The 13,577-nt window shown below is 44.9% G+C and overlaps 1 protein-coding gene across 2 annotated transcripts in view; it reads right to left on the reverse strand.

Moving 5' to 3' along the window:
• Positions 1-320: 320 nt before the first annotated feature.
• mgab (MAX dimerization protein MGA b) overlaps positions 321-13,577 on the reverse strand; it is a 23,974-nt gene continuing 10,717 nt past the window's right edge. The window contains exons 7-23 of one of the 2 annotated variants that reach the window (XM_020714680.3): positions 10,645-10,758; positions 10,167-10,536; positions 9,798-10,005; positions 8,359-8,572; positions 8,089-8,267; positions 7,076-7,298; positions 6,783-7,006; positions 6,482-6,700; positions 6,187-6,409; positions 5,120-5,703; positions 4,950-5,044; positions 4,795-4,867; positions 4,527-4,679; positions 3,228-3,339; positions 2,586-3,140; positions 847-1,606; positions 321-753 (exon numbers count right to left, since the gene is read on the reverse strand). In XM_020714680.3, the coding sequence (XP_020570339.1) occupies positions 723-753; positions 847-1,606; positions 2,586-3,140; positions 3,228-3,339; positions 4,527-4,679; positions 4,795-4,867; positions 4,950-5,044; positions 5,120-5,703; positions 6,187-6,409; positions 6,482-6,700; positions 6,783-7,006; positions 7,076-7,298; positions 8,089-8,267; positions 8,359-8,572; positions 9,798-10,005; positions 10,167-10,536; positions 10,645-10,758 (4,337 nt within the window). In that variant the 3' untranslated portion in view covers positions 321-722. Of the gene's footprint in view, positions 754-846; positions 1,607-2,585; positions 3,141-3,227; positions 3,340-4,526; positions 4,680-4,794; positions 4,868-4,949; positions 5,045-5,119; positions 5,704-6,186; positions 6,410-6,481; positions 6,701-6,782; positions 7,007-7,075; positions 7,299-8,088; positions 8,268-8,358; positions 8,588-9,797; positions 10,006-10,166; positions 10,537-10,644; positions 10,759-13,577 lie in introns of both variants that reach the window. The other variant, XM_011491417.4, reaches the window with a different exon arrangement.

Below are 13,577 nucleotides of genomic sequence, written 5' to 3' on the forward strand. Positions count from 1 at the left end.
CAAGTTGATCGCGTTAGACTCCCAGAAGCCTCTGCGCGCACGAGCCAATTCCCTTCAGATAAACTGCATCCATTTTCTTAATTAAAATATTCAATATTTGCTTTCAGATACTTTTTCTTTACTTTCAATTTTTTTTTTTGCTTTCAAATTTTCTTTTTGTAAAAACGTCAACGTGATTAACTCGCATTATCACTGCAGATAAACGTTGATTTGATGTTGCAATCAAAGGGGAAAACTCAGATTAACTCCGTCTGCACAGTTTGCTAATGTGATACAACCACAACAAGAGATTAAAAACAAACAAACAATAGAGTCCACAGTTCATTACAGCTTGATTTATTCAATCCATATAAAATGAAACATTTCATCAAAAGAAAGACAGCATAGTGAAGGACACATGCAGACCATTTTATTCTATAGGAAAGCTCCATAAAAAGGCGACATGGTTTCGCTTCAAGTGTCTTAAAGCTGAAAAATAAAGACGTCTTTCTGGTTTCAAGACCTTTAAAGTGCAACTACAGTAGTTACAGCCTAACAGTAGTAATACAATATTTAATGCGGTGAGAAATGGGGTCTGATCATTTTTTCTTGTCCAACTGCAGGAAAAGGTCAATTTAAAAATAAAACAACACGTTGAAGATGACATCCCTGTAATGCATAGTCACCTTAAACGTACATCCAGCATGTCGCCGCTCTAATGCGGTTTCAGAGTCCAGAAGGTTCTAGAGGTGTGGGTCTCCACCATGATCTTTGCTGTCAGGCACATGAGGTCGAGGTATTAACGAACAGCGGAGCTAAAAAAAAAAAAAAAACGAGATTCGTGAGATCCAAACGTGGAGGGCTTACTCAAACTCCAGATCGGGGTCCAGCTCCTTCTCAATGTCTTCCCAGGAGCGTTTCTTTGCGCTGGGGAAGTCCTTCCCCATGGAGCCCCGGGTCAGCGGCCGGGACAGTCCTGCCGAATCGGAGCCCTTCAGTCTGCTGGCCGATATTCTGACGGGGCTGTCCTCCTTGGTTTCAAACCGACAATCCGACACCCGTCTGACTGAACCTCGAGGCTGCGATGACTTCATCTTCGGCGGCCTTCCTCTGCCTTTTTTGGCCGGCCTGTCCGGGACGTGGAAAACCCCCCCTCCCTGGGTCTCCTGCGGCCCCGTCCTTTCCGTCGGGACGCCGTGCGTCGGTCTCTCTGTGGCGGCTGCGGACGTCTCGCTCAGACTTTCAGTCGTCTCCATCGCCACGTCTCGGCCGTTTGAAAACGTCTGTTTTCTGGGCCGGCCTCTGCGGGGGCGGGCGGCTCCAGGGTCCGGCTTCCACTCGTAGGGAAGCAGGGAGTTGAAGCGCAATTGAGCAGGTCTCGCCCCAGCGTCCCGCTCGCTCACCTCCCTCAGACCCGCCAGAGACCCAGTGCCGGACTTATTAAAGAAGGTCACCTCACGGAGGGGGAACTTCCCGCCCGAAGACGGGTCTGGGTCTGAGGAGGCAGCATCAGAGGCGGCGACGTCCTCTGGTCCAGTCCTGGACCGGCCGGGGTCAGAAGAAGAACCGGCCTCGTCCGTGTCCTGCTTGGGTTTGATGACCATGAGCGTGTAAAAACCTTGACCAACTGTTGGGATTTTAAAAAGCGTAACATTAGTGGAAACAGAGCAGGAAAGATCAAACAATCTTCTTTTTTCTTCGTTTGACCACATGACCACTTTGGTTTAACCTTCAGTAGTCTGAACTCAAACATAACAAGAGTAATGGAGGACATTTATACGGAAAATAAAGCTTAAAGTAACATTTCTGAGTAATGTTTCTTATTCAGATTGCTGTGAATCAGGAGCAGATGAATAACTGCCGTTTGAAAAAGATTTGTGCTGTAAAAAAATACGCTGGGCGGGGCCACAAGCACCCTACTCTGAGGGACAGAGTGTAAACAGATGGATGATGGGAAATGAGGGTCCCGCCCACAAGTCAGAGGGGAATTTCTATTCAACACCCGCCGCTCTGCAGAAACAATGACCTAGAAAACGACAATTTTGCTGAAAAATATGACAACGCTTACAACTCTGAATATTTGTTTTTTTTTTTACTGTTTGAGGTTTATGTGGAATTATTGTGTAATATGATAAAAAAGAATAAACACTGTTGCCTAAGATGCGACTTAGAAAGTTAGAAATAAGATAAAAATCTGCAGTTTCTGGAGATTTCTGGAGCAAAACGCTTTGATGTAAACCACAAACATATTGCTATTTTGCGCAAGGATATATATTCAAATATGTACCTATAAAAATGTGTTTGCACTGTATATGCAAATTATAAATATATATTTATCCAAAAACTGTCAAAGGGTTTTCATTTCTCCTGTATTAGAACCTGAGCAAGATCTGTAGTTTTTGATTTGTGGAAGAAATCGAATTGAAAAAGATCTGCTAAAAAAGAGGTTGACACTGAACTTAAAAGATGGGATACCAATCAATTAAGGTAAATTATTATCAGAGGAAAAACCAACACGCTCCAAAAGGCCAGAAACGACTGAGGGTTACTGGGAATTAATGCTCGTTAGTGAAACAGGAAGTAGGCGGAGCCTCGTGTGGACTTACTTGGCCTCAGAGATGATGGGAGTATGATTCTGCCGGTTTTGGAGCGAACCAGAGGAAGAGGAGTCTGCGTAGGTCTGATGAGGGAGTAGCGTTTGGTTCTGGTGGCGGAGCTCCGCCCGGACGTCTGACCTTCAGCTTTGTCGGACGGGGCTTGATGCTGGTCCTGGTTGGTGCTGGAGCAGACGCTCGCAGGCGTCTGGTTGTCGTTCAGCGGCGGTGGAGCGACTCGGACTGCGGCGGCGGAGTCGTCCTGGTGAGTCTGCTCCGGGACGGGCGTTGGTAGAGGGGGCGGGGCGTTGTCCTTTTCTAGGTTTTGTGTCGGGTGAAGGACGGACAGCAGCTGTTGTAAGCCGTTTTGAGAAAAAGTAAGCGTCCTGTTGTGAGAAGGGAGGCTGTTGTCTTGCTGGATGTCGGCCTTCGGTGGGGGGGCGTTAAGGGGGGCGGGGCTGGAGCGCAGAATCGTGGAGGAGAGCGCGTTCCACTCCAGCCTCTTCTCTATTTTATGCCGATTGGACATTTCCTGTAACTTGCTGTGAAACGAAATCTCTGAGCGTCCTGCAAACAAACAAAAAGAGAATTTTATATGAAATACTTCTTCACAGCTGAACATCAGGCGGCATCGTTAGACGTAAACCTGCGTACCTGACAAACGGGAAAGTTTCCTGATGTACTCAGACTGAATCTGGATCAGCTTCTTCTTCTTTTCTCTCAGAGTTTTAGTGTTTTTTTCCAAAAGACGTATTTCTTTCTCAGCCTAAAAAAAAAAAAGGATTTTATTATCCAGAAACAAAAAGAATCGCAAAAACACACATTCAAACTCATTTTACATGAAAAGACATGAAACATTTAGATGCTGAAACAAGAGGCGCCCATCATATTAGTTTTCTGTCAAGTTTGGATCGGGGTCTGGGTCTTGGTGCGCACCATCCAGCGTCAGGGTCCGAATCCGGACCGTGGTCTGCTAGTTAGTGACCCCTGGAGGTAAGATTGCACCAGCGGATGGTCTCAGACCCAGAAGTGGAGGAAAACAGTCCAGAAAGCGGTAGCAGTCATCCCACCCAACTCCTCAACTGCCCCAACCTCTCTCCAACTTTCTCATCTGAATAAACTGGGAACTGACTTCCATTGCTGCATATCCACCACTTCATATCTCAACAGACTATATAAACTCCACCCCACACCTTTCCACAACAACCATGTCCACCGTGAAAACCTTAACTGGACTCTGTATTGCTGCACATTAACATCAATCACTGAATGTCGTATTTTTATGTAGTCTTTGTTGTGTCTTTGTCCTGATGTCGCATTTTGTTTATTTACTTATTGGGTATTTATTTGGTGAATGGGAGCTTTTCACACTTGGAAATAATTAGGGTGATTGACAATGACAAATAAATAAATCTTTATTCGAAACAAAAATAAAATAAAGGTGCACGTCTGTCAAAATTGGTTGATATTACCAAAAACAGCTAAGCTAACTCAGAGCTAAACTCGCAGCTGACTACAGTAAAAAAAGAACTAAATAAATAAACCGTCAGTAGGATCAGAAAACCCAACTTTCTTTCTTTTCCTGAGTTTTCTTTCTTTCTTTTAAACTATCTCTACGGTGGGCCTGCTTTAGTTTCTGATTTGGCTGTTTTCCATCCATTCTCTAAACCCGCTATATCCCATTCAGGATCACGGTGCTGCCGGAGCCTCTCCTGGCTACCGTTGGGGTTACACCGCCACTTCCATCTTGTTGTCATCAAAACTTAAACAGAACCATCCGGTCTCTGATGTTTTATGGCGTAATAGTTTTGGGACTGTTGAAAATATCAGACCATCGTCGGCACAGCAGTGAAACTTTGATATAAATCTCATCAGCAAACTCCAGGAAAAGACAACCTTTCAGAGGGATTCTCTACTTTGGATAAAACTTAATCCATCAGAAAGTGAGCAGACCAGAGACAGAAGGTGGTACTTGGGCGTTTTGGGGTGGCTGTTCAGGACAGTCTTGAGTTTTTCAAAGAGCGCTCGCTGTTCGCAACGCCTCAGCCTCTCCAGCTTCGTGTGCTTCCTCCGTTTCCTGTTGCTCTTCAAAAAATTGTTTTCTTCCTGGAATGAAATAAAAATCAGAAATGAATAAAAAAGCCAAAATAACAGCGATGACATCATCAAAAACCGAGGAAGCTCTCAAATCAGAATGTGCAGCTCTGAGGGGTTAAGTTACCTGGTCAGAGGCCGGACTTGAAGATGATGATATGGTCTGTTTGTAGCGCTCCCTGGCTGCTAAGCTGTAATCTCTGAAAAAAACGATGACATGTTCGGTCAGACTCACACAAGTCCCCCTAACATCAGAACATCCTAATGATCTGAATGCATTACTGTAGCTCCAGCAGCGTCTTCAGAGCAGCTTCCTTCATCATAACGATGGTCTTCTCGTGTTCTTCTTCCACAGTTTCGATGTCGATCGGCTCATCCTGAGGAGCGGGAGCCAGGACAACTTTAGAACAGGCCTAATCTGGAAGAACCAGAATTCGTCTAGAAGAACTCACGTCGTCTTCTCCTTCTCCAGAGCTGGAGAAGTCGGAACTCAAGTCTTCTACTGAAATGTTGGATTCCACCTCCTCCAGAGACCGACTGGACTCCTCCAACCGCGTTTTTGGATCACAGATCAGCCTTGAGAGGTCCGTGACTTTATCTAAGGAGCCCACACCCAGCCACTCTTTTGCCAGGTGGTCCAGGCGAGACGCGGTGCTGCTTTTCGGAGGGTTACCGCTGCTGTTGCCATTTGGGGGTCCCACCGGTCCTGCAGCCTCATCCACTCTGGGTTTTGGGAGCTGGATGAGGGTGAAGCCTCCAGGCAGGGCAACGCCGCGCTGCTTTTTACCCTCACCAAGCAAGTTGGAGGGCGGACAGATCCTGAACGAGTAGGTTCCTCGCTGAGCCAGGAAGCTGGGGCTCTTCAGAGATGGCGACACGGTGAGAGACACGGGCGAAGGTCTGGAGCTGGGCTCGACCGGAGTGGAGGACGGAACCGGGCTGTGGCTCATGGGACTTGGTGAACACCAAGGAGAGTTTATCAATGCTTTGTTACAAGCTTCTGGTTTAAATGTCTGAGAGGAAGTGGCAGGGCATGCTGGGTAAGAGGAAGGAGACAAGAGCAGAGTTAGCTTAGCAAATCCTAGACAATGCGTCACATTGTCAGATGTTCCTGTTGGAGACCAAAGGTTTCCTCTCATGAAAGTTGACCCCCCCCCTGATTGGGGGGATGCTTGTTCACACCCACAGTAGCCAGAACCTGCAGTAGATTTGGGTGGTTTGTGTTTTTTAAAGGCATCCTTTTTCAGATAAACTTGCTGGCTCTAGTGGACCATCTCTCAGACAGTCAAATGACAGATTTCAGGATCTCCTTGGGGATTTTCTTTTACCTCCCCTTCAGACTTGATGCATTTTTTCAGTTTGAATATTCACAGAAGTTTCTTTTAGATCAGATTTGGATTAAAAGAACAAAAAAAAAAAAAAGGGCAACAAAAACATCTTTTTAGAGACGAATAGCTTCTTCTAAAGTTTCATGCATAACTCATCTAGATAGTCAGTCTTGAATCATTCGGCGTCTTACCGGATGGCTGGTTGTTGACAACGGGGGGGGCCGTTGTGCCCCCAGCATGCAGTTGAAGACCTCCGGCGGAGTGGGTTCTGGGAGCAGACTCTGGTTTCTCAGAGACCTTCGGAACAGAAATCTGCGCTCGACCCGTGACGAAGGCGGCGAGCCGGTTGACGGGATGCAGAGCTCCCATGTAACCTAGCAACAGCCTGGCGTGGTTATACTGCTTCCCGTTCACCTGAAAACGGAGAATTGTCGTTTGTTTGTTTCTGGAATCTGTCGGCGTTGCCGCCGGTTCGTGTTCTGGTACCTTTATGAGTCCGTTTCCTTGACCGCCAAAGGGTTTTTTCTTGGCTATCAGATTCCCAGCAGCTGTGATTCCACTCATGAAGGGCGTGACCCCACAGGGCACGCTCGGCCCCCCAGTTTCCTTCTTTGGGTTCTCAGAAAAGCTGGGATTCAGCTCAACACACTCATCAGACTCCTCTTCATCACAGTTGGTGGTATTTGATGGTCTACTGATTCGGATCTGAAAAGGATGGAAGGAGGCGGAGCTTTAGACAAGCGAAGGCAAAAACATCACCGAGGATGAAGATTCCCGATGGACCCACCCTGTAGGTGATGATGGAGCCGCTGGGTTTCCGCATTAGGATCTTGGTGATGGGGCTGATGTGGTACGGCCCGATGAAGAAAGGCTGATTGAGGCGGTTCTGATTCATGCGATCACACAAACCCTCCAGGACCATTTGGCAGTCATTCTTCCATTCACACTCTGACTGGATTTGGATCTGCTTCCTGGCTTTGGCCTCCCCGCCTTCCCGAGACGACTTTTCTTCTGTGGAAACACGAGACTGTTGAGACCCCGAGCAAGTCGGACTCGCCGCCACAAACCGAAGCCTTCTACCTTCTTTTTTCGTGCTCATGGCAGCGCCGTGATGGTTTTGAGGCACGCCATGGCTGCCGTCCTGCGGGTTGGATGTGCACTTTGGTGCAGAAGCAGCAGCAGCCATGACGCTGGTTTCAAAGTCCATTACAGGAGGAGGTTTGCTGTTCAGCTCTCTGACACGAGCACAAGTCATCTTGCTCTCCAGGTATCTGTAAACCGGGTCCTTGTCCTCCTCTCGGATCTGAAATTCAAGAGTTACAGCAAGATTATTCCATAAAGACTAAAAACTGAAAATCAACACTTTGATGCAACTATATTAACACTAAAGTCAATTTCAGTCTCTGAGGATTTAAAGGCAAGATTCAAATTATAATTAAAATCCTTTTAATGATAATTAAACACAAGCTTTTATCTCGCTAAGGATTAAAAAACATTTTTAAAAACTTTGTCAAGCTTTTACGAAAGGTTAATATTTTGTTCACACCTTTATGGCTAATATTAAAGCTGTTACTTTAGCTCAAATGTCTTTACTTTCCTTAAAATCTTCCTTATCCACTTCATGCCTTATGTTCATTTCTAAAGGACTATTTAACCCAGGACTCCACTCAATTTATCTTTACCTCAAACAGGAAAAACACTGAAAAATGTTGTTCAAGAACTGACCAATCAGATGCCTCAATAAAAGTAGGTGGAGCCTGCTGCTTTACATTTTTGTTTGACCTTTAAACTGAGCTACTGTACCATAGAACTTTTCATTTGTTCCAACTTGTCACAAAGGAAAGTCCTTTAATTTATGTTTTACTGCATTATTTTCAATGAATTTTTTATTTCAATCTTTTTTTAAACTCGTTAAAAAGGTGCTGCTGAGTCTGTTACTCAAGATATTTGTTTTTCTTGATGCCATTGTTTTCACATTTATAGCAATGAACGTCAGCTCCAAATGTCACTTATTGGGCTTCTTGACTACTAATAATTGCGATCGGTCCCACAGACATATTTCTAGAAGCTTGGGTGACGTGTTCTGTTGGTACCGGCTCGGCTGGACGAGGAACGACCCGCTTTACGATCCTGGACGGTCCAGCACTGGGAGGAGGAGCACCTCTGGGAACAAACAGCGGTTCTGGATCCCCCTCAGAGCCGCCTTGACGCCACAGTTTCTGAGAATGGGCGCCTGGACGAGGCTGCTCTGCGAGCTCCATGTTGGTCACGGCTGGGGGGGCAGAAACAGCAGTGCGTTGGGGGGGGTTTAAACACAGATAAAACACGCTGAACCCAAAGGTTGGCAGAAGCCGTGGCCGTACAGTAAACGGGGCGGCTCTGCTCCTCGCGCTCCTGGCTCGGCTGCTGCTTGGTGATCTTGCGTTTGAAGCAGGTGCAGCCGAACATGCAGTCGGGTCTCCTGCAGTGGAGGGGGCCTCTGCTCACATGCTGCAGGCTGGAACAAACACAGCCCAGCCGGCAGAACTCCTTCCCACAGACCGGTCCGATGGATTTGGTCTCTGGAGGGTCGGGTTCCTGTTTGGGCGGCAGCTGGTGTTTAAAGATAACAGACAAACACATCATCTTCCATCTGTGATCTGAAAACACTTCTGTCTCTGAGGTTCTCACCACACTCATGCTCATCTGAGGTTAACTGAATCTTTCTCTTTCGGCTTTTCCCATCAGGGGTCGCCACAGCGAATCATCCTTTTCCACCTCACTCTATCATGAACATCTTCTACCCTAACATTAGCCAACTTCATGTCCAGGTTAAGTGAATCAGTTGAACCAAAATCACAGGCATTGTGATCAGGGACATTCATTTTATTATTACTGTGATCAGCGTTTCACAGATAGAAGTCTGCATGTCCTGACAGCTGAGAAAGGAAAAGCAGCTTTCTGATAGTCGCAGCGGTTCCTGCAGCAGGCTTGTCAGGTTTGTCGAGGATCAACAGAGAGTCGATGGTAGAAACAGAGGGCATTTTTTGCTGTGTTTTATAGTAATTTGTGTCGTTTAAGAAAAGGTACTAGAGATAAAAAATACGTTGAGGCTTTCAATCAGGAAGAGGAGGAAGGAGAGCTGGAAAACAGGAGATTTGGTTAGGTTTTCCATCCTAGAGGCAGTAAAACGTTTTTGTTTTCTATGTCTACATTTATCAGGATAAAGGTTTTCACTATTGGTGTCTAGTTTCTGTGTTGCCTCCTATTGGTTCATTTTTTTTGTGTGTTGTTGTGCATCCGTTTCAACAAATACAAGGATTTGTTTTAGCAAAGATGCTCCATCTGATACATATAAATAATACAGATTTGTCATTGATTCGCATCCTCCTCTCTTCTGATGATTTAATAGAAAGGAGACGGTTTTCTAGAAAAAAACGCGGGACGTGTGAAGAAGAGATGGGTTGAACAGAAACTACCACATTTCAAAAAATGTCCCTTTTATTATTGCACTTTAATGCTAAAATTATCTAGATAAACAAAACGTCTTGTGCTGCTTTGTTATTGTCACCATTAATTTTGGTCATAACCTTTGGATCAGGAAAAACTATAAATTATAGATCTTGTTTTTTTTATTTTACACATTTTTAGCATCTAGAGAACTAAATTACAAATCTTGAGGATTTTAGAGGTATAACTTATTCTGTATTTTTATTTTCAAATGGCGCAGGGCAAAAAAAAAAAAAAGAATCAAATCCATATTTTCTCAATTTCCCTCCCTGATGCCGACGGCCAGGCCTGTAAAACCTGAGACCACGCTCACCTGTTCAGTCTGCATGGAGGACAGAGCCACGGTCACTCTCTCTGCAGTCAGCTGTGTCCTCCTCAGGCCTCGGTTCAAGGCCTCCATCTCCATCTCCAGGAGCTTGAGCTGGATCTTGGTGAGGCCTGAAGGTTTGTGGAACATGGCCTGGATCTGGCTGAAGCTCAGCGGCGGTCCCAGAGCGACGGCTGCTTCCTTTGCTGATGAACTGAAGCGGCAGGGAAACAGCAGACTGTGTTTGTGTGTTCATGCCGACACAAAAACATCTGAATCGTTGAAAACCTGAATTATCTCCAGTCGTGCAGGTACAAAAACGCTTTGGACACCACAGCCACCACTACAACTAGAAAAAACAATCTGGCCAATCACCTCTGACAAACACTGCCAGGATCAGAACCGGAAAAGGCCTGAGCGGATCTGGACTGGACCTCTGCTTGACAGGGGCTTGTGGGCCGGGCAGCAGCGGGCGTGGACGACAATGCAGACGAGTGTTGAAGTTTGTAGGACAGGGGGCAGGGCCTGCTGCCCCCCGCTGACAGTCTGGAGGCTGCGCTTCGACTTTTCAGAACGCTATCCAGAGTCTTCACGTAGCTGGAGCTCTTGGCCGGCAGCTGGTAGGACACAGAAGCTTCTGCTTCGGTGGAAAAAGCTGCAGCGCGTTCACTGATCTGCTGCTCTTCGCTCTCCAAGTATTCGTCCAGCATGTTGCTGCAGAAGGCAGACAGGTTCTTTGGTAATCCTTCAGGGGGACAAGAGTTAAAGGTTTTCATTTAATTACTGTAATCATTTCAGTTAAACAGCAGCTTGAAGAGAAGATACGGACGATGACTCCAGGTGGAACCTTTACCTTCACAGCTTGACGGCAGCGATAAACTGCTTTTGATGAATTTGCTTTTCCACCCCTTAATCTTCGTCATATCACTCGTCTTTCCTGTTCTGGAGATGAAGGCGTGTCCTTTATCTGTGAGAGGGACAGGATTTTAAATGACGTTTTGCATGAACCTCACGTTCCTCTGAGACATTTTTGTCACTGGCTGCTTTACATGGACAAAAGTATTGTCCATGTAAACGCTGGATCAGCAGAGGAGCGGCTTTAAGACGGTTTGTGAGGGAATGGAGGCGGCTTTTCAAATGAGAAATGCCACTTGCGCAGTCCTGAGAAACCGTGCAAACAATCATGTGAAAACCAAACTTGCACTCACAGCTAACTTTAGGGACATATATTCATTCATTTTCGATTCCGTTTGGTCCCTTTCAGGGTCACGGGGCTGACCTTTAGGACTTTAGGGACAATGTCAGAAAACTCGTTGCTAAACAAAAGTCAAAATAAATCATTGCGGGGTGAAAAAAGTGGTCACAGTTGTCGCAGTATTGTTCTGATTTTGGCGATTTTATTGATGTATACTTTGGGGAACTATGTATTTTAAACTGTTTTAAACGTAATCTAAGTTATGTTAATTTTATGTCATTTTATTTTATGCAATTTCAAGTTACTAATGTACTTTTTTACTTTGTTTTATTTCATCTATAGTCTCTTGGTGGCTGTCCATGGTTAGAATGGGACGCAGGATGGAAATTAGCCTAGGCTACAATCCTGCAAATATACAGTGTCTCACATTTTTTGGAGCACTCCACACTGTTCTGTGTATGCATTGTCCCTTAAATAAATATGCATTGTCCCTTAAATAGATAAATACAAATATAAGTTGTGTTACCAATCGTGTCCAGACAAAATAAAGGCTGGCTTCAACCACACAGATTTTTTAGGTTCATCTACGTCTAAATGCTGTTGTTGGCACGTATTAGCCTTAGCCTAACCCTTCTTCTGGCTCCGTTCCACTAAGAAAAAAAGCACTGGCCGCACGGAATGAAAAGAATTGAGCCAAGAAGCACCTAATAATAATCATTAAGATAATAAAAGCATGTTTAGACGATAATCTCGCTTTATGCGGCAGCTTTGTTTGTTTACAACAGAGCTCGCCATTTCTTCTTCTACGGTTGTTTCCGGTATTTTAGACTGTTCTGAGCATGTCAAGATGAGTTATTCCGACTGAAAGTGTGGCGTATGTCAACGTGTGTTATGATCGGGTAAAGTTTTTATTATTATTTAAACATTAAACATATATAACATAGCTACTGGCAGCTAAACTGTCCTCTTATTTACAGTAACATCTATGCTCCGGAATGTGGTTAAAGGTGATGAGCATCAACACCACTGCTGCAGCTCCAGTCAAACCCTAACTTATGGGTCCAGGACCGAGTCCTCGGTTCACTTTTTGAGCTCAAATGTTAGATTTCTACGCAGTCTGACGCGAGATTTCAAAGCTGTGATCACACCAAACTCGAATTGCGCCGTAGGAGCAGCTAGTTTTAATGTTAAGTCAACGTACAGACATGATCAGACATCCTGTGGCGCGGTTAAAGCGCAAGACATGGCGTGATTCTCAAGCACCACTGTGGTTTGTGTGACCCAGAGACAATTCAGTTTGCTGAGTTCAAATACCTGGACTTTGGGAAAAAATGTGCGTTGCATCAAACAATTAGGAACTCTGCTTGGCGAGTTGATGACGTGGAATCTGATCGCTCTCCTCCTGAAGTTTCTCATAGTTTTCTTGTCGGCATTGAGCATAGTTCAAAGATTGTATTATTTTATTCCTATTTTTAATTTTTCCCTCCTCAGACTAATGCGGTACAGCAAGTCATGGAACTGGGTGACAGAGAGACGGAAGTGCCGCTGAAAGCGCCGTCATTCAGACGCAGCTCCTGCAGCAGATGGGGAAGCTCGCCATGCGGGAGTCTCTGAATGATTTCATGAACCAGACACGAGTGGAGACATGATTACCTACGTTACTGTAGAGCGCTTGAACATAAATTAACCAGATCTTTCAAAATCATCTGTGTCTTCCAGGATTTACCACTTACCACTTACCACAAACTGCAGCGGTAGCGTTGGAGTTATGGTCAGACGTCCAGCAGCGAAATTGCTGAGCAAAGGACTCACTACTGCTTCGATTTACTTATTTACACAATCTTTTTTAATGTCATTAATTGTCATAATTGCCAATTTTGATGTCAGACTGATGTCAGTAACAGGGGAGCGTGCACGTGTCTGAGTGCAGAGACGCTGCAGCACTTCATGAAATATCATTACAGCTCTGAAACAGAACAGACTGAGCTGCCTGAAGGCCTGAACTGGCTGCACGCCGCTGCAGACATCGTGAATAGGACCTGGTTGAGTCAGTGCATGGAGCGTGTACGGCGGCATTTGGGAGACGTACAGGAAACGGCGCTAAAGATAGACGATGACTCTTATTTCAGTCGGTTTAGATCAATGAGATCAAGCGGACAGGAAATGTTTGTGTCTGAGAAAATGGAGAATGCCCCTAAATAAAAATAAAATATCAAATATCATCTCTGTGTTTGGACCGTTAGACAGAACAAAAATCACTCTTCCTCTCCTATTTTTATAGCTTTTAGGAACCTGTCAATCAAATGAATAAAGGGCGTGTCCATCCTTTTATCTATTCCGATATTTTCCTGATACATGATGTCATTTAGAAATGTAAAAAAAAAAACTTTTTGAGCCATTTTTGAGTTTTAAACTACTTAATGTGAAAACAGGAGCAGCTTTCCTTCATGTGATTAAGAACTTTAACTACAAAAAAACAACAATTAACCAGAATCTGCAACAAAAGTATGCCGAATCAATTGCATTTCCTTTTGTCTAGTAATTTTACCAAATATCTTCAGATTGCTGCGTTTAGTTGAACTTTTTTTGGG

The sequence above is a fragment of the Oryzias latipes genome, chromosome 24, assembly GCF_053564925.1.
Source record: "Oryzias latipes strain Hd-rR chromosome 24, Olatipes_Hd-rR_3.1".
In the NCBI taxonomy this organism is placed as follows: domain Eukaryota; kingdom Metazoa; phylum Chordata; class Actinopteri; order Beloniformes; family Adrianichthyidae; genus Oryzias; species Oryzias latipes.